At 38.1% G+C, this 19,357-nt stretch overlaps 1 protein-coding gene and 1 long non-coding RNA gene across 2 annotated transcripts in view; both read right to left on the bottom strand.

The window, feature by feature from the left end:
* Window positions 1–893: 893 nt before the first annotated feature.
* On the bottom strand, window positions 894–4,633 carry hey2 (hes-related family bHLH transcription factor with YRPW motif 2). Its single transcript, XM_084432037.1, has 5 exons — window positions 4,413–4,633; window positions 3,479–3,557; window positions 3,295–3,378; window positions 3,070–3,151; window positions 894–2,666 (listed from the first exon to the last, which is right to left on the bottom strand). The coding sequence occupies exons 1-5, from the start codon at window positions 4,493–4,495 to the stop codon at window positions 2,002–2,004; spliced, it is 993 nt and encodes a 330-aa protein (XP_084288163.1). The 5' UTR covers window positions 4,496–4,633; the 3' UTR covers window positions 894–2,001.
* A 3,415-nt stretch (window positions 4,634–8,048) lies between these two features.
* Window positions 8,049–19,357, bottom strand: part of LOC311304706 — a 41,285-nt gene continuing 29,976 nt past the window's right edge. Inside the window, exons 5-7 of the long non-coding RNA XR_014629942.1 lie at window positions 16,268–16,414; window positions 12,961–13,058; window positions 8,049–8,437 (exon numbers count right to left, since the gene is read on the bottom strand). This is a non-coding gene — a long non-coding RNA (uncharacterized lncRNA). The remainder of the gene's footprint in view (window positions 8,438–12,960; window positions 13,059–16,267; window positions 16,415–19,357) is intronic.

The raw sequence follows: 19,357 nt of genomic DNA, 5'->3' as shown, positions 1-19,357 counted from the left end.
CACACACACACACACACACACACATATCTATATCTATATCTATATACATACACACATTATATATGAAATACTCCAGATAATCCCAAACAGTCGAGGTTAAAACGTCTAAATGACTGTGTGCAAACTCACTGTGCCCTTGAGCCAAGAATATGACCTGTCTGAGCTGTGAATATCTATATGCCGCTTTTATCTTGTGGTCTGGTTTATGAAGCACATCTTGTAGTAGCTAAACCATTTTCATGTGTGGAAAGTAATGAAGCTGACAGGCTTACTGACCACGTTCACACCACTGACTCTTTGCCTGTGTGATGTTTTGGGGAGATCATGTGCGGCCTTGATATATGACGGCCACTTCAAAGGCAGGGGCCCGGCGTGAGAACCAGCCGCTCTAAAGCAGATAACCGGCGGATTTATGGCCTCGCACTTTTCCCATGATTGCCGGTGGGTAGCAGGCGCTGTTTGCCTTAATCCCCATTCACTTGGAAATGCTGATACTTTTTCTCTTAAGGACTTTAATGGTGTGACAGTGATTTACTAATGTAAATCTGTCTAACAGACCCTGGCATAATGGGACTGGATTAGGCCGGCATAAAGACCCATCTTGGGGAGGAGTGACTGGTGTTGTTGTGCTTTCATGTGGTGCACACTACTGCAGTCCGGCCGGCGGTTTGTTCACGCCCGCCAGAACAGCTACATAAGTTTTGACTTGAGCTGTCCCTGAGGGACCAAGGGGGACCTTGAGGGACCGTGCCTTCAAACAACAGTAAACAGCAAATGAGAACTGCTTTTGTTTTTTAAGACATTGTTGCAGCGTCAGCATACAATGGCATTGAGACATTTCATAAATAAAAGGGAACATATTTAAAAAAATTGCCGGCGACTGTAACAACTTTGACTGTTGATGTATGCGTTTTATTCAATAAATGTGTTTGCAGCTTACTTTAAAGTTTGTCGACAGATTTATTACTGTTGAAGTAGCACTTATGATTGCAGTTGTTTGTTTGACTTTAGTGGCTTCTTTTGCATTATTAGAAAAACACATAAAAGAACGCAAATATTTTTTTCGACCATACAATTTCAAGAACTCAAATTATGCTATGGGAAAACAATTACTTTCTCTCATAACATTCCACGATCTGTTGTGGTGAAGGCAAATGGAATGATGGTTTTATGGCATAAGTGCCAGAATGAAAGAAAACACTCAGTTTCTTCAGAGACATTTCTTTTTTGCATAGAAAAAGGTTACATCTTACAGAGCGTGGTAGGGTTATTAAAAAGGTCACAAAGTTACAGTAGTAGAAAATCTCACATATGAGTATTAGTGAATGTTATTTTTTAAAAATGTCAGTAGGCCTATTGTGTAAAGTGGAGAAGATCCCGTCTCCCCCCCCGCCGCCGCCACCCCCACCCCCACCCCCCCAAAAAACCAGTAGTGATTGAAGTGCATCATACCAATTAACTCATCTAATTTCAATATAAACTCTAGTTACAATCTGACACATATACAGATTTACAAACTGGATTGTTAAATCATAGATTACAAAACTGATTCACACCTCACTTTAGTGATTATCTGCAAAACCTTTGGTTTGTCTTTGAAAAAGCTGTTTTCTTATTTAAACTCTAAATCTACTATGTGTATGTTTGTGAAAATCTGACGATATGCTTTTCTATGGAGAAATATCAAAGCATACATATCAGTTGCAGCATTTTAGCAGTGTTTATGCAGGCACTATCCCATAGCGCAGTCCTTTACCCAAAGTTAAAACAGTATTTTTCTTTAAAAATGACAATCACTCTTCATCCTTACGGGTGTCCACGCAGTGTGATGTGTAAAAGTCTGTCTTTCTTTCCCTCCCAGATTTGATGTTGCATATGTGCACAGGAAGTGTAGAGAAAAAAAGCCCATGGTGCTGACCAAAGCAGGCACAATAGCTGTTTTCTTTCCTTTATGTACAGAGTGTGGAAGACGTCCAGATGCAACAAGAGCAAATCCAACACTTAAAACGCTCCCACTTCAGTCCCCCACGGTCGATATGGTTTACTGCTGCTTCCGCTGTTCCCGCTGCTCTGTTGGGATGTGGTGGATGTGGAAACGGAAGAGCTCACGGTGGAAGAAGCCACCGAAGATGCCGTTACGCTGGGGCTGAAGAGCGGGAATCCGCTAAACGACAGAGGGAAGGTTTGCGCTGCAGCTGCGGCGGCCGCTGCGTGAACGGTCGCCGATATTGAAAGCAGAGAGGTGGAGAGCGGCGGCACGCAAGGGGCGACGCTGCCTGTAGAGGGCGCTCTGAGTGCGGAGTCACTGTGGGTGTAGGAGGAGGTCAGCAGGGCTGCACCCCTCTGAGGAACCTCAGATAGCCTACTAGAGGAACTCTCTGAGGATGGAAGTCCGGTCTGGTGCAGAAACGCAGTGGGGATGGGATGCAAAGCGGCAGCCCAGTGATGCGGGTGGAGGGCCTGCTGGTGATGGGCTATGGATGTGGTCATGGCGGCCGCTTCCCTCTGCGAGGCGCAGCTGCTGAGGTGAGAAACCAAGCGGACGCGGAGCGGGTCGCTGGAGTCCAGACCTTCCACGGAGCTCAAATACCTCGCCACTTCAGTCAGACACTCCCGAAAGCCAATGCTCATGAAGTCCATGGCCAGAGAATGAGCATCAAAATATCCTGAAAGAGACAGAGAGAAGTGAGGCTTTAATCATGATGAATCAAATGCAACCCCACTGTGTTGGAGAGGCTAAACCTATGCAGACTAGGATTGTGACCTGACCTGTTTGTATGTTTGTTTTGTCTCCCCTCTGCTTCGGTTTTAACACTCATTGGAAAGCCCTAACAAACCCCCAACAGTGCAGCCTGTGAATGTGGCCCCACTCCCCTCCCATGGATTTATGAAAGCAAACACAATCCCAGGGTCAAGTGCTTCTTTTGTCCTGCCGGCACTTTCCCACGAGTTCAATCCTACCATTAACATTGATTTCCACTTTAATCTGGTCAAAAGGGAACTCTGTGCTCAAGTTTCACTACGGCGTTAGGTGGAGTGCAAAACAGGAGCCAATAACAAGCAGTCTACCTTTTCCTCCTGTGGCCTGGAGCATCTTCAAATGATCCACTGTCATCTGCAATATTTCCGCTTTCTCTAACTTGGCAGATCCCTTGGGAGAAGAAATAGGATATGTTTTTAATATGATAGCTTTGATGAAATAATGTGGCAACATCCTCTTCCACTTACTTTTGATTTATTATAATTGTTATTAGAAATAATACTTTCATAAAGCACACAGAGATGTGAACTCACCTGTTTCTCAAATGCTGTTGGCACCAGACGACGTAACTCTGATAAACTATTATTTATTCGGTCCCTCCGTCTTTTCTCAATGATCTGCAATATATTAAATAATCAACAATGTATCAGTATTCTAAATAAAAGTATTTTAAAGATTTGAACAAATATGAAAATTATCTAAAAAGTTATGAATTACCCCTCTCCGCTTCTTTCTAGCCATGACTTGGGATGTTGTGGTAGGTGAGCCACATCTTATAAATGAACCGTTGCTTTGACTTTGGGGGGGAAAGGAATAAAAAACTTATCAGTACAATGTAAAAAGTGTTCATAGTTACCATTAAAATGAGTCCTATTGAATTATATTTTTGATTTTCGACTAACAAAACGGTGATAACTGATAACACTTCAATAAAACTTGCAGTTGTAAGTCATTACCAAACATAAATACTTAATATAAAAGCCCATTAATATCTATAGCCTACATTCAAATAGATAGAAATGTCTATAAAACTTTACAATAATGTTTAGTAACATGTAAACAATACAATTGGTACATTTAGGATCCATTTCCACTTGATCAAACCCATCAAATTATTGTCGGTGCAATCTAATGTAGTCTAATGTTTGATTTAGTCATATTAAATAATATTTTGACTCAAATTAAAAGAGTTCATTCCACATTTTTAGGTAACATGACAATATACAACTAAGTTACAAACTTTATTTAGTTAACTATAATAGTTTATGTATATTCACCATATATGAACAATATTACATTACATTAAACTGTGACATTCTAACTATTTTCCAGTTGAGCATTACATACTAATGTTTGTTAATTTTATTAAGTATTACCAAAGCTTTTTGTGTGTGTCATACATACTGAGTTTATCTATAATGTCTAAGATTAAAATATTAAAATAATAAAAAAGATTAAAATTAATATAAAATTATATTTAATTTTTTTTAAATAATTATTAATTATAATTATCAACTTATAACTTAACTAGAATGTTTTTAAATAATACATTTAATTATATTACAGGCCTATATATATTTATACATGTAAAAATGTCCAAGATAACACCTAAAAGTGAATCCTCAGCTACATCCCATGCTTGCATGCTTACCCCGAGTAGTTATTCTCACTTCCCACATCAATAGTTTCATCCATGTCGCTGTCGGACGTGCTGTCCTCACAAGGCCGCTTCATGATGCAGTGCGCACAGGTACAGTCACCAAACACTCTGAGCGTCTTTCCCACGAACCGCTGGAGCCTCAGTCTCGCATTCACGCCCACGTCCTGCTTTGGGAACACCCACCGAAAAAAAAAGAAAACACGCCCCGAGCCACCGAATGGAGGTCTCAAACTTCATTCCCCTGATAATTGACTCTGCCCAGCTTCAGCACTCGCGTTCTGCACCCGAGGGCCCCAGAAGCGTGAGAAACACTTTACACAAGAAAGGCGACGGTGTTTCACAGCCTGACAGAGCTTGAACACAGTGTGCAGATAGGCAGGAAATCTAGGTAAAGGGTTTCTGGCAAGGCTAATTTCAGGATGCAGAGTGACTTGCCAAAATGTATAGCCTACTTCAGCGCGCGAATTATTAAGGAAGGAATTCCTGTCAGTAAGTTTGTTCAGGTTTGTCTCCCGCATCCTAAATTGTTTTAGCTTCCCTTTGCACAGTTAGCTAACCTTCAAATATCCTGAAGACGTTTTAAATAGAAGAACAATTAATGTTATAGATTTATTTTAAATCTATAATATGAAAATAACGACAGAATGTTTTGTCGACTTACCATCACACAGACAGCGATCAAGCTCCGTTGCTATATGGTTAACGTTACCTCACGTGCAAATCGGACAAACTTGTATTTTTACTTTTAGGTTACTGAAAGATTTATAAGTATATGTTATATGTAAAATAAAAGTAAACAAAACCATATTATTCTACCTACAAAAGTTCTAGTTGTTTTAATAACAATCAACAAAAAGTTAAAATTGGTCAAGTGCATATTGCCTTATCATATAGCCTATAAAAAAAAGTATAAACGCAAATAAAGTATATACAAAATATTTTAAAGACAACATACGCTATATTGTAAAAACAAAAATTAGAAGCAAAAACTACCTTAATTACCTTAGATAAAAAAATTAAATAAAAAAAGAATAATATTACTTAGGCCTATATTTTACCGTTAAAGGCAGGGTAGGCGATTTGTTCCAGAATTTTTTTTTGTTAAGGTCCTTGCACAAATGCGTTTTTTCGTATGCGTCATTCGGTGGCTCTGAATTGTTAAAACATCAGTCAAAATGCTTGCTAAAGATGCGAAAAACGCAGAAAATAGAACCTGATCCAAAAAATATTTATGACGGACGAAAGTTTCGGCGGCCGTGTGTAAGCGTGATTGACATAACGTAAGGTCGTATTTATTTTTTAACGTGCAAAAATTTCGGACGCGAATTTCAGACTCAAGTGTGCAAGGACCTTTATGCTGGTTGAAAGTCTATTCCCATCTTGATAGCAATCACTAAGTTAAGTGGTCTAAATGTATTTAAATGTAGCCTATATATCGTCTGTGGAAGGCATAGGACCAAAAAGATTTTCATCCAATCATTGCATTCGGTCCAAATGTATTTTCGTATGTAGCCTATTTTCATAACCTTCGTGCACCCTGCTTATGCAGACATAATGTAAAGTTATGTGCTTTGAGACGTAAGGTAACGTCTCGTGATGCTTTGCAAACTCTGCGGTTTGTATTCATGTGTTTTGAAGGAGCCGTGGCTTTGGAGACACTCTGAAGGGAGGGTGGGATCTTATTTTTTCAAAGCTAACTTGTCATCTTGCTATTGCTAGCCGCTCCGAAGAGTTGCTTACCCTACCCTTAAAAATGTATATTTAAGGAAGCATAAAATAAAAAAATTTTAAAAAATTTTTTTATGTTTTTTTACAGTGTTATGCACTATTGCACTATGTACATATGGACATACTCAAATGTTTCAATAAACCTTAATTATATTGAGATTATGCAAGTATATTTCAAGTTGTCTCATGTATTTCATATAGGGCAAAACTGTCAAAAGTATGTTGACAAACAGAACACGCTCCTAAATATATGCATACACACAGACACACTTTCACACATGGGCTCCTCATCTAGTTGGAGGCTCCAGCTGTAGTGAATTTCCTGGGTTAAACGGTGAAGACAGCACATTGTTTGGGCTCACAAAACCCCCCCTTTGTCATGTGCCTTCCCCCTGGTGGAGCGTAGCACAGTCTCCCAGGCAGCCCGCCAGTGTGATGACTCGTTCCCACAGCTCGAGCCCTGCGCTGAAACCCAATCACCATGTGAGAGACGGCCAGGAACACAAGGAGGGCCGGCAGGGCCGCTGCCACTGGGAGGTTACCGCGAGCCAAGCGTCACCCACACCACTGCGGACGCAGCCCGTAACCCTATTCTTCACATTGTTTGTTTGTTTGTTGCAAGTCCAATTTAACTAACATGATATAAAACCTTAGAAATATCAAGCTGGCATTGTGGCCTTTCACACATTATGTTCTATAGTGTCGAACTATATTTTGTTGTTAATTATATCTATGAACTTAAAGGGGTGGTTGAATATGATTTTACTTTTCTAACTTTAGTTAGTGTGTGTAATGTTGCTGTTTGAGCATAAACAACATCTGCAAAGTTACGACACTCAAAGTTCAAAGCAAAGGGAGATATTTGCTTTTAAAGAAATAACTTTTTAAGGCCTACAACAAACGGCTGGTAGGAACTACACAACATTCCTCCCGGGTTAGTGACATCACCAACCCTAAAATTTACATAAACCCCACCCCCGGAGCATGATTTATAGATTATCAAGACAGAATATGCTAATCAATGACTACAGATAACCACATAAGCTACATAAATTCATCAACTAACCATTCAGAAATGTCCTGTTGCTTCTACATGTTGTCACTTCTTCTTGAGTTCTGACTTCGGTTTGAACATAAAAGGCTAAAAGATTTTTTAATTTTCAGTGCTTGTGTGTGTGTGAGGTAAAAGGACACAAGCTGTTGAAGCTCTGCCCCCTGTGCCGGGAGCAGCAGCTCATTTGCATTTAAAGGGACAGACACAAAAACGGTGCGTTTTTGCTCACCCTCAAAAAGTGACAAATTTAGCATGCTATATAAAAATATCTGTGGGCTATTTTGAGGTAAAACTTCACATACACAGATTTATTTTACATCTTGTGAAAAGGGCATTATACCACCCCTTTAATATAAAATTGTATGTAAATGTCTACAATGTAACATAATGGACAAATTATTTTTTTAACTATGGCGAGCAGGACGAGGCTGAGGGCCGTGAGAGATACGAGACTGGTGTGTCGCTCATTATCAATAACGCCACCGGCATCGCGCCGTTCTCTCACGGCCCTCGGCCTCGTCCTGCTCGCCACAGTATAATACTTAAAAATATATAAATGTCTTTGCATTTCACAATAAAATGGCGTTTACCACCCAAGAATTTCTAAAAACAACCATCATAACTAAAAATAAATGTGTATAGTAAAATTATAAATTAAATATTTTAAATACAATAAAATGTAGTTATTAATAATAGTAATTTTAATATAAATTAATTATTTTACTCCAAAAAGTATTATATTTAAACATATATAAATGTCTTTATATAAATGTGCATTTCACCATAAAATATCAAACCAAGTGGCATTTAAAGAATGACAGAAACACAAACTCGACAAACATTTTACAAACCAAATAGGAGATTTTTAATGGTAAAAACAACAGCAATACAGGACTGTTCAAAATGATGGACTGGACATTTTCAAACTGATCGTGCCTTTAGTTAATGTGATGAACCCTTTGGCTAAAGCACATGTAGTGGTTTGATATTTTGCCATCAAATGCAATAAAATGTTCCTAGATTTTAAGTATGATTTAGCTGTCCAAAAACTTTATGATCTCCTAATATAATGATTATTATAAAGACACAAACCTCAGTACTGCTGAAAGGTTTCTGCATCACCCACTGCCTTTAACACCCTGCACCAGACCCAGTCCTCAGCACAGATAGCTCCAATCAAGCTGTCAACAGCCTCTCATAGCCCAGGGCAGGCTGCAGCTCTCCCAGGTGTGACCTAAAGTATATAAGGGCTAATTAAAGCAGTCTGTCCGGCTTCACAGACCCGGACTTTCCCTCGTTTTCCCCTGTTGATGGATATGCCCACTCAAGAATGTTCAAAGTTCTTTTTAGGATAAATAAAGACAGTATAATGAAAATATTGACAGGAGACACCAATCCCTAAAGGTTTGTTTCACTCTATTTATTGCATTTGCATATTGTTATTGTTCACATCTACAAAAGGTCTGCTGAATCAGACTTGGTCTCCTTATATCTATGTTTATTTAAAAGGGACAGTGCACATTATTAGCATTTCTATAAACGGACCAGTTCACTCAAAGGACAGTTACGATAACTGTCAAGTTTTAATAATTGTTCTAATTCTGTGAGAATAGGGAAGTCCACACCACAACTGTAACGATAACGGCACAGAGAAACGATATTATTGGAATTACTTTCAGAACTTTTTTTTTTTTTTTTTCAGATGATGAATGATAATAACATTGGCACATTTGGCAGCCAATCAGAATCCATCCTGTTTTCAGAGCTGGAGCATTTAAAGCGGCAGACGGCAAAACTGCAGCACGTGCTTATAATACAAAGAACATTATTTTGCGTAGGTGTGGGTAATAATAGTTATCATTCTTGGAGTGAATGGGCCTTTAGCATTAGGGCTATTTTTCATCTTTAGACCATGGATAGAATATTACAGAGTCATCCTAAAGACAAATACAAAATAAGTAAAAATTACTACAATGATTTTTATATAGGCAAATGCTTAAGAGTCTATGATTGGATCATTATTGCAGTGATCATTATGTTTCTAGCATGTTATATGTTTGGCAACAGTTCTTCTAACCCTAATTAATGGAGTGTGTAGCTTTTCATTTCTTAAACAACCATGTAGGAAGACACATCATGCTCATATTCCAGCTGTAAAAAGTGAACAGTTGGATCAACTTAAAACAATTACGTTTTCTCAACTTAAATTATCACGGTTTTCACGATAAAACATGATAATTTAAGTTGAGAAAACTTAATTTCTTTAGGTGTTACCAATTGAAGTATTTTTTTTAAGTTGATCCAACTGTTCACTTTTTACAGTGAGGATGATAATGTCAAGATTCATCAGGCTCAAATTGTGAAAGAATGGTTGGGAGGGAGCATGAAGAATTGATGCACCTCTTGGTGGAAATAACATCACAACATTTATTTCCATCAAGAGGTGCATACATTTTTGGTCAAGATCTTGTATAGACAATGCAAAAGTCCAGCACTCTGTAAAGTCTCCTCCAGCACATCCCAAAGATTTTCAATGAGTTTAAGGTCTGGATTCAGAGGTGCTAATTCATCTGCGAAAATGATCCTTCATGCTCCCTCCCAACCATTCTTTCACAATTTGAGCCTGATGAATCTTGGCATTGTCATCCTGGAATATAGCAACATATAATATGCTAAAAACATAATAATAACTGCAATAATGATCCAATCTCTTAAAGCGATAGATCACTCAAAAATTTAAAATTTGTCATCACTTATTCACCCTCAATTTGTTCCAAACCTGTATTTGTTGAACACAAAATAAGATGTTTTAACTCTTTCCCTGCCATTGACGATTTATCTCATCATTTATGAGAAAATGCTTCACTGCCATTGACGAGTTTTTGTGGCTTTCCGTGTTATCACTAGCCGTGTTATCACTAGCCGTGTTTCCATTAACCTTCAAATTGCGCAAACTGAAATTGCGAACTGAAAATACACCCAATGGAAACACAAAACAAAAGCTTTTTTAATGAAACTTACCCACATTTAAGTGTTGGTAAAAAAAGAATAACAAGGTTGTATTTATACAACAAAATATTCTGGCGGCCATGAAAATCTTGTGAAATTTACCAAAACCTAAAAAAAAATAATAATAATTTTTACATGCTGGCGGAGAAAGAGTTAAAGAATGTTGGTAACCAGATTGATGTTGATGGTAGCCATTGACTTCCATAGTAGGAAAAAAAACAACTATGGAAGTCAATGGCTACCGTCAACTGTCTGGTTACCAACATTCTTTAAATATCTTCTGTGTTTTTTTGCCTGGGCACACACACATATACACACACAAAGCAAACATAAAACATGCACATATTACATATATCTTTATATTAGATATTGTGAAAAGAGGTTTTCACTCCTATTCTGTTTTGTTTTTTAGCATTTCATCCTTGGCTTATAGAAAACAAGTGCTAGTGATATCAGTCCGGGGCAGGACTACAAAACAAAAACCGGAATATGGCCTCCACCAAGTCTGCCAGCGGGCAGCGTGGAGCTAAAGCTTGTCATTGTCACCTCTGAGACGTCTCAGCATGAGGCCAAGCAGGTCCAAACTTGGGACGCAACTTAGTGCAAGCGTTTGCGTGTGTTTCTTCTATTCCCAGGCAGGAGGAAGGATTCCTTTCATCCCAAACATGCTTGCATGGAGAAGGCGGGCGGGCGGCCCTGCCCCTGGGCCCGGCAAAAGGGGCCCAGCCCTGATGTGCCATGCTATCAGTGGTTCCCAAGGCTGGCCAGCCTGGGAAAAGCTGGGTGGACCCGTTCCAAAATCAGCATTACATGCATTATTGTTCTTACCCTCCCCGAGTCCCAAGCACACAATGAAAACAACAGCAACAGCCACAATCTCAAGCCCTTCTCTGAACACAAGGCTGCCCTTAGTCACTCGCAAACTGCCTTTTTAAAACCAAGTTAACTGCTTCATTGCAACGGACACTGTTGCCTGGGCAGCAGCTTCCTCAGCCCCGACTCTTCCTTGAGAGTACGCTGACCTGTTTTGGATTCAGGGCAAACAAACATTTGTCCTGTTAAATTAAAGTATAGTGCAAGTAAAATGGTTGGGAAAACATGGGCATTTATTGCTCTTCAGTAAATTCATCTGAGAACCAGTGGCTAGCTGCATAAACTGCTTAGACTAGTCTTACAAGTTAGTCGTACATTTTTTTTTAAGACAGTAAATAACTTTAAGTCAGTTACTTAAAAAACATTCCCCTTGGTCACACTAGTTCTTAAGACACAGTCTTAACATAATGGCTATGTTTATGCAACTGGCCACAGGATTCACTTTTATGCTAATGTTATGATACCCTAACTGGGGAACCAGGTTTAAAAAACAGCTTAAACCAGTCTAAGGTGGTTTTCTGGTCCTCAAGCCAGGCCTAACTGGTCTTCATCTGGTCTGAACAGCTGAGAAGTGCTGAAAACCTTTGTAAAAGGCTGACTTAAACTGGGTTTTAAGAAGTTTCAACAACGCCTGCACCAACAGAAGTAAAAGAAACTAGGAAGTTACTGAGATCATAATCTAGCTCCATCCTTTCGTGTTCCTCAAGGGATCAGCTCTTGTGATTAGTGAATGAAGTTTGCATGAATGAAAAATGTTTGCTGATCAAAAATAACTGATATCGACTGATCTTGCTGATCAGACAACAAAGATTTTAAGATTATGACTACCTGATTGTTTTCTTTGGTGACTTCTGGATTTAAACACAAGAAGGTTCCATTTCAGCGCCAAACTGAAACAATTAACCCCTGAGTAAATAATCTACTTCTTTCTCATTGTTATCCAATCTGTCCGAGACAAATGGGCATTTGTTTATTTTTCCTGTCAGTGGAAGAGCGAACAGCCACAAACTGACAATATCCTAGGATTGTGGACTTCTGACTCCAAAGTCATATTATAGGCGCTTTATTAGTGTTTAAGGTCACAGAGAGACAAGCAAGTGCATCCTATATCAGGAAGCTTTGTGCGTCTCTGGAGTGAAATATTTGGCTTTTAGTTGGAGCGCCGACCGTGAGTCGGAAATCCTGGGAAGCGAGTTCATGGCAGACAGGCTCCAGGCGTCGTATGGGCCAACGCTGAAGAGAATGGGTCAGAATAATAGGGCCCTTCCTGCCATTCTCAGATTCAGGGCAGTATTTCTGTCACGGCTTTCCATCGTACTGTGTCTGGCATTTTGCTTCGGCACTCATCAACCCGCATGCTACGCTCAGAAAGAAACTAATCTGCACTGCAAGTGCCATTTGGCTCAACACAAAGTGTCTGTCAGAATTATGTCAGCATCATTGTGGTGATTTTGCATGGCTATCAAGGGAGTAAATACTCATGTAAACAAGTTTATCAGTCTTTAAAAGACATTTTTAACTCTGCTATAGTGTGTACTGGTATGGGTTTATAATACAAAAATTGCATATATGGAGTGAGAACACACACAGACAGGTGCCCCTTCACTACTTCCTGTCATATGACCTGAGCTTCCTGTCAGGATACATGAGCTTGAGGAAGCCATAGGTTTCCCCTTCTGCATTCAGCTCTCATTGTTCAGACATTGTTAACCATATTGTTTTGCATCCCTTTAATTCACTGTGGCACCTTCGTTATTTGCACAATAGCTTTGTTTCCACTGCCAAAACTTGGAACCCACAGGTCAGCTCCTCAGACAAAGTTCTAGAGCTAAATACTAAAATAAATGAACATTAAGGCATTTTTAATTTCCTTACCTTCTGAGCGTTTGATCCGAACACTCAAACAAGCCACAGAAGTGCATGTTGATCATTGTATTAAGGCAGCGCTGAGAAGGCTTCATTTAGAGTTCAACCTACAGAAATACAACAATTTTCAGTTTAGTTCAGTTCAGCAAACTCATCCATTATGGATAAATGTTTGTATGTCATGACTTTTGTCAAAAGCACTAAATCAGGATTGAGATTTCAATTTAGAATTGGTTCCCTTTTAATTCAAAGGAATTCTACAAAAGCACTGAATCTTGGCAATCAGAGTGTTCTTCCATCCAGGTTCACAAAGGTTAATATATATATATTTTTAAATATGATCTATCCATCCATTCATCTAATCTAAATTTAATTTGAACAATTGCATATCCGGTTTGCTACCTCAATTCAAATACAATTACAAATTCAATTACCAAATCAATAAAAAAAATATTTATTTAAAAAGTATTCTCAATTCAATTCTGAATGCCGCACAACCAAGATAAAAAAATTCATACATATACATACAGTAATATAATTCATACATTAATACAACATAATTGCAGTCATTAGCTATATTTTTCAACATTTTCATTTAACTCATTCCCCAAAACTTTCATGGCCCCCAGAATATTTTGTTGTATGAATATTGGAACATGAAAGAACAGAGCCTCTGCTTTTAAACAAACAAAAAAGGTTTTATTCTATTATTTTATTGAGTTTTATTCTAGCTTAGTGCATTCTTTTTTTCTCAACACTTGAATGTGGGTAAGTTTAATAAAAAAGCAACATTGAGCAAATTAAGATTACATTTTTTTGGAAATCGTGTTTTTGTCAAAAACTACATCCAAATCGGATTCAGACGATGATCAAAACATAGATGGAGTAGATTGAGTCCATCAACACCCCCTAAGGTTGCACAATTCTACTTCCTGGGTCGACATTAGGTAGTTTTGATTTATACGATTAATATCTTACAAATGCATATGATATCGCTTGTTTCTGCTTCTTCCTCGCATGCGTTTTGATCAGGAGATTCAGTACTTTTTCAGAAGATGCCTAATAGTGCCCCCTACCGTATAACAGTGAAAACACGGAAAGCCGGAAAATTGAACGGCGGGAAAGTGTCGTCTCGCAAATGATAGAAATTTCCGTCAATGGCGGGGAAGGAGTAAAGAGAAGACGACACTTAACAAAAGCACTGATGTTTCTGTTTGACACTGAAAATCTTAACCGTTTAATCCAATTGCATTAGCAGTCTGGCTCTGCTCCCATATCAGTGGCTTCTGGCTCGCTCTGCTTGCAGGGAAGCAGCTGCCCTGGACAACCCCAGTCGGAGCAGACAGGCAAATGTGTTAAAGTAATTAACAGACAAGAAAGAGGAAGTCATCAGCTACACATTAAGTGACCTGACCACTGTGAAATCACTACTCTATATGGCAGGATACAACCACAGTCAGAGAAAGAGATATGCTTTCACACGTGGCACCAGTCAGTGAAGGCCAACAAGATAATCTTCTCTTCAACACTAAAAACAAACAGAAGAAAGGAGGGGTGTCCTCTTGGGACACCTGTGCTAATCATCACTTGTTTGTATTTTATTATTTATAATATTATTTAAATACTTAAAGTTGATATATAACCCTCTTGAAAGATAGGGGTTAACATTTAACATTTATCTGCTAAAAGTTATCTGTGAAGGCGAATTTTGTTTTTCAAAACATGAGCTTGTGCACAGTTTATCTTGTGCTCTGGAAAACAGCAAAATATAATAACACCGTGAACCGAAGCCATTCACCAATCGTTCCCTGAGTTTTAAGACGTTTGGGTATCACAGGCAGTGAGGAAGCACAAGGTTAGAGAGAGATCCAGGAAAGAGCTTTCTGCTAATCTCTACCAGGCTAAGACCCCACAGAGCCAAAACACTGATATGGTGTGTCACTGACTGGTGATAAACAATGCTGCATATTGTTGTTTTGGGCTGCACCCTCTGGTTCTTTATCAGCAAGCATCCTTCCACTCCCCATGATTGTGAAGTGGCAATGGGTGTGCTACAGAGTGATGGACTTATATAATAAAGGGCAATGAAGTTGATCATGGTTAAGAGAAATTCAATGCACTTCGAGTATTTTGTTTTCATGTGACCTTTAGGGTGGGTTTATCTGAAAAAGCGTTAAGACCCGTTAACACCAAGGTTCATACGATAAATATAACGATAAAGACAGTTCTAAAAATCTTTCTAAATATTAAAAATGAGCAGAGTCCACACCGCAGCTATAGAAACGATCACGTTGGAATCTCTTTCAGAACGATTTTATTCCAGCTGATGAACGATAAAAACATTGACAGCCAATCAGAATCCATTCTGCTTTAAAGAGCTCAAGCGTTAAAAGCGGCAGACGAGAAAACTGCAGTGGTTTTTAATGTTTATGAAAGTCTTTTAGGCTCACCAAGACTGCATTTATTTGGTGAAAAATACAGTAAAACAGTAATATATGAAAAATGATCACAATTTAGAATAACTGTTTTCCATTTTAACATATTCGTTGATGTATATCTAAAAGTATTAGTTTCTTTAAAAAAAAAAATTATATATATATCTTACTGACTCCAACCTTTTGAAAGGTAGTGTATCCTAATATAATGTTTGTACAATGGTAATCATGGATGAATCTAGAGTTTGAGCCACTTATCTGAATATGAGCCGTTATAGCAAAAAGAAAAATTCTTTAAGAGCAAGAACTCACAGCTAATTCATGCTTGATTGACTTTTTTTTTTTTTACTGCCTAATTACTTTTTTTTCACAACTAGTAAGGTAGGATTCTGAATGAAATAATCTCAGATATCCTTCTCCAGCCACTGTTTTCACATAATCCCAGATTGCCTAATCGCTGATTTTTGGGGGCTAAAATGAAAGGCAAGGGGAGCTGAAGGTGATAATGCAGTTTCAAGATTCAAGAATTTCAGACTAATTTTGAACTAGCCTAAATCTGTGTGTGGTTTATTTTAGGTCTGATTGGCTGGACCCCGTCATTGTATTGGAAGTCCAGACACTCTGACTTATCAGTGCGAGCAGTTGAAAAGCAGTAGCGCACATGCTTGACCCCAGGCCTTCTGGTCCTACTGTTATCACCCGAGACAGCACTGTTGAATCTGGGGGAGAATGTGACAACAGCAGGCTCAGCTCATCTTATCAAGCTGAGTGAGGGCCACCAGCTGACCATACGCAGACCCCAGATCAGCAACACGTCGGATAATTCTTCATACACCCTGCAGGGGAAAACCTGGACTGAGGGTCCGAGCCCTGGAAAATACCTGTCATCAGAAGAGCCGCGATCAGCTGCAGGAATCTTGCTACATTCACACCGGGAGAAACGCAGAGGGAGAGGTGTCCACGACAGCTCACAGATACTCTGCCGCTGTCTTTCCCATTGGCAGAAGACTTGTCACTGTCTTTCAAAGCTGAAAAAGTTCAATAAAATGGGTTATTTGCACAGAAATAGACAATCCTTTTCATACAACTGTAAGCCACAATTTAATCGATTTAAAGTGCATAAAGAATAGTTCACCTAAAAAGAAAACAGTTTGTCATTATTTACCCACTCTTATGTCCTTTCATACACAATTTTTTTTTCTGTTTAACACAATTGCACGAGATTGCTTTGAGGAACAGAAAATATTTTTGTATTTCAGTAATTGACAGTAGTTTATGTGCAAAATGGCTTTACTGACACACATACTGTGGAATGCTACCACATAGGTACTGACTGCAAGAAAGCATCTTATTCAAGCGCCTAAGCTGGTATTGGTGTAAATAATGTGTGGGTTTGTTGTTTGCTTCCATGTGCACTATATTTTGGAAATACACAAAGCACAGTCTGAAAATTGAATGAAGGCTATACGAAACATGAAGGCTGACATAGTGGTCACTTACACAAAAATATTAAGCAACACAACTGTTTTCAACAATAATAATAATAAGAAAAAAAATTTTTTCTTGAGCAGCAAATCAGCATAATAGAATGATCTCTGAAGGATCATGTGACTGAAGAAGACTGGAGTAATGATGCTGAAAATGCAGCTTTCCCATCAGGAGTCAATTTTAAAATATATTAATATAGAAAACAGTTATTTTAAATTGTAATAATATTTTAAAATATAGCATTTTTAATCAAATAAATGCAACCTTGGTGAGCATAAGAGAGTTCTTTCAAAAACAAAGAAAATCTTACAGATCCCAAACTTTTGAATGGTATATCAATGGCTGCTTACCTCACTCCTGTAGCAATTCTCCACCAAAACTCCAGATATTAATTTAATTGGGAATAGCAGGAGGATAATTTAAGCAAGGTTTTTAACCTCATGTATTATGAACCTCTGATTTAGTAAATTGGTATTTTCATACAAACAAGCTAAAATTAGAATAGCTTATTGTAAGCTTGCTGATAGACCCAACTATATGTGACCCTGGATCACAAAATCAGTCACAAGTTGCACTGGTATATTTGTGGCAATAGCCAACAATACATTGTATGGGTCAAAATTATCGATTTTTCTTTTATGCCAAAAATCATTAGGATATTAAGTAAAGATCATGTTCCATGAAGATATTTTGTAAATTTCCTACCGTAAATATATAAAACATTTTTTTGCACCCTCAGATTCCAGATTTTCATATAGTTGTATCTCAGTCAAATATTGTCCTATCCTAACAAACAATACATCAATAGAAAGCTTATTTATTCAGCTTCCAGATGTATAAATCTCAATTGCGAAAAATTGACCCATGTGACCCCTGTTTTGTGGTGCAGGGTCACATATGATTAAAATATATTCTTTTGCATTTAATCCATAAACTGTAAAAATTTGAACAGTATAGCAAAATGAACTACAATGAAATGGATTTAGAGAACTAAAATATCCCTAAACTGAGAGACTTGACTTTTCATTTCAGTAGTCTGCCACACGCCACTGGGTTGTGGTGTAAATATTGTGTGGGTTGATTGTTTGCTTATGTTTCAAGTATATACTTCATAAAAGGAATACAGAAGCTAAACATTATCAACTTTAATTGAGCAAACTATTTACATGATGACTAAAAAAAGTTTAGACTGTAAATGGCAGGTCAGTTTTTGAATAGGCAACAGGATAATTTCAGCAATCCAACTGCTGCAAAATACTCTACGTTTTTTCTGTCGAACAATATGTCTCCAGGTGCCAATATCATTTTTGTCAAAAGACATCAATCTCATTCATAAAGCCGATGCCATCTTGGAAGGAAGTGTAGTGCGATAGCAGCGCTACTGTACAGAATGGCGACAGCTGTGGCTTTCATTGTTTGTAGCCACACTTTCTTTCTTCCTGTAATATAGTGGTCAGCTACATTACAGGTCAAGCTACTCTGGCCACTCTGGCTTTAATGCAGCAGAGGTTGGCGTTCGGTCAGAGATCAGAGAGCTGGCTTCCAGAGAGGGTCAGTCAGGGTAAGTAGTTGGCGATGACAGGCAGCTGGCAAAGACCATCCCGAGGATATATTGCCATGCTGAAGAATGATCAATGGCTATAAGAACAGAACATATCAGCTTCATTTACATGATTACACTTCTATTCAAAAGTTTAGGGTCAGTTTTTTTTAAAACTAATACTGTTATTCAGCAAGGATGCATTAAATTGATAAAATAAATTCAAATAAATTCTGTTCTTTTGAACTTTCTACTGTATCTTAGAATCCTGACATAAAGTATCACTGTTTACAAAAAAAGAAAAGAAAGAAAAAAGTTTCTTAAGCAGCAAATTAGCATATTAGAATGAATTCTGAAATGCGACACTGAAGACTGGAGTAATAATGCTGAGCTTTGTCTTCACAGTAAATAAATTACATTTTAAAATATTCAAATAGAAAATAGCTATTTTAAATTTTAAATATTTCACAATGTTCTTGATTTGATATTAAAAGGATAGTTCAAATTCCAAACCATATATTATTTTTTTATTTAGTGACAAGAGTCTTTGAATATATCTTTTCCATATTATAACAGTTTATAATGACTATGGCCATCAAATTACACCAATCACGCAATATCTTTGTGTATTGAGCAGCCCATTATTTCAGTGATTAGCCTTTAATAAAATGTTGTATATTCTGCAGGTTCAGGACCATTTTCATGTTTGTGTGAACTATTCCTTGAAATGTTTGAGGGAATTTTAGGGAATCCCTGCAACCCTTGACACTTCTTTGTGAATCTGATATGATTAATGACTGAGACAAGAAGGGGAAGCAAACCCTTCACACGCTCTCACTGTCTGAGCTGCTTCTATCATAAGGATCTATCTCTCCTTCAGCCTGAATGTTTACTTTGGATTATACTAGGTGCTTCCAGACCTCTGAGAACTCACATCCTGATG

Source organism: Rutilus rutilus (assembly GCF_951802725.1).
Source record: "Rutilus rutilus genome assembly, chromosome: 15".
NCBI classification, from domain to species: domain Eukaryota; kingdom Metazoa; phylum Chordata; class Actinopteri; order Cypriniformes; family Leuciscidae; genus Rutilus; species Rutilus rutilus.
The sequence above is the reverse complement of the archived record's forward strand: the minus strand, read 5'-3'. Positions and strand labels throughout refer to the sequence as shown.

Excerpts from the sequence above, each read along its gene's own strand:
- hey2 (XM_084432037.1), bottom strand. The coding sequence starts at position 4,495 with ATGAAGCGGCCTTGTGAGGACAGCACGTCCGACAGCGACATGGATGAA. Across the intron at positions 3,379-3,478 it reads CTAGAAAGAAGCGGAGAGGG|ATCATTGAGAAAAGACGGAG; the intron begins GTAATTCATAAC and ends AATATATTGCAG. Across the intron at positions 2,667-3,069 it reads CCAGGCCACAGGAGGAAAAG|GATATTTTGATGCTCATTCT; the intron begins GTAGACTGCTTG and ends TGTCTCTTTCAG.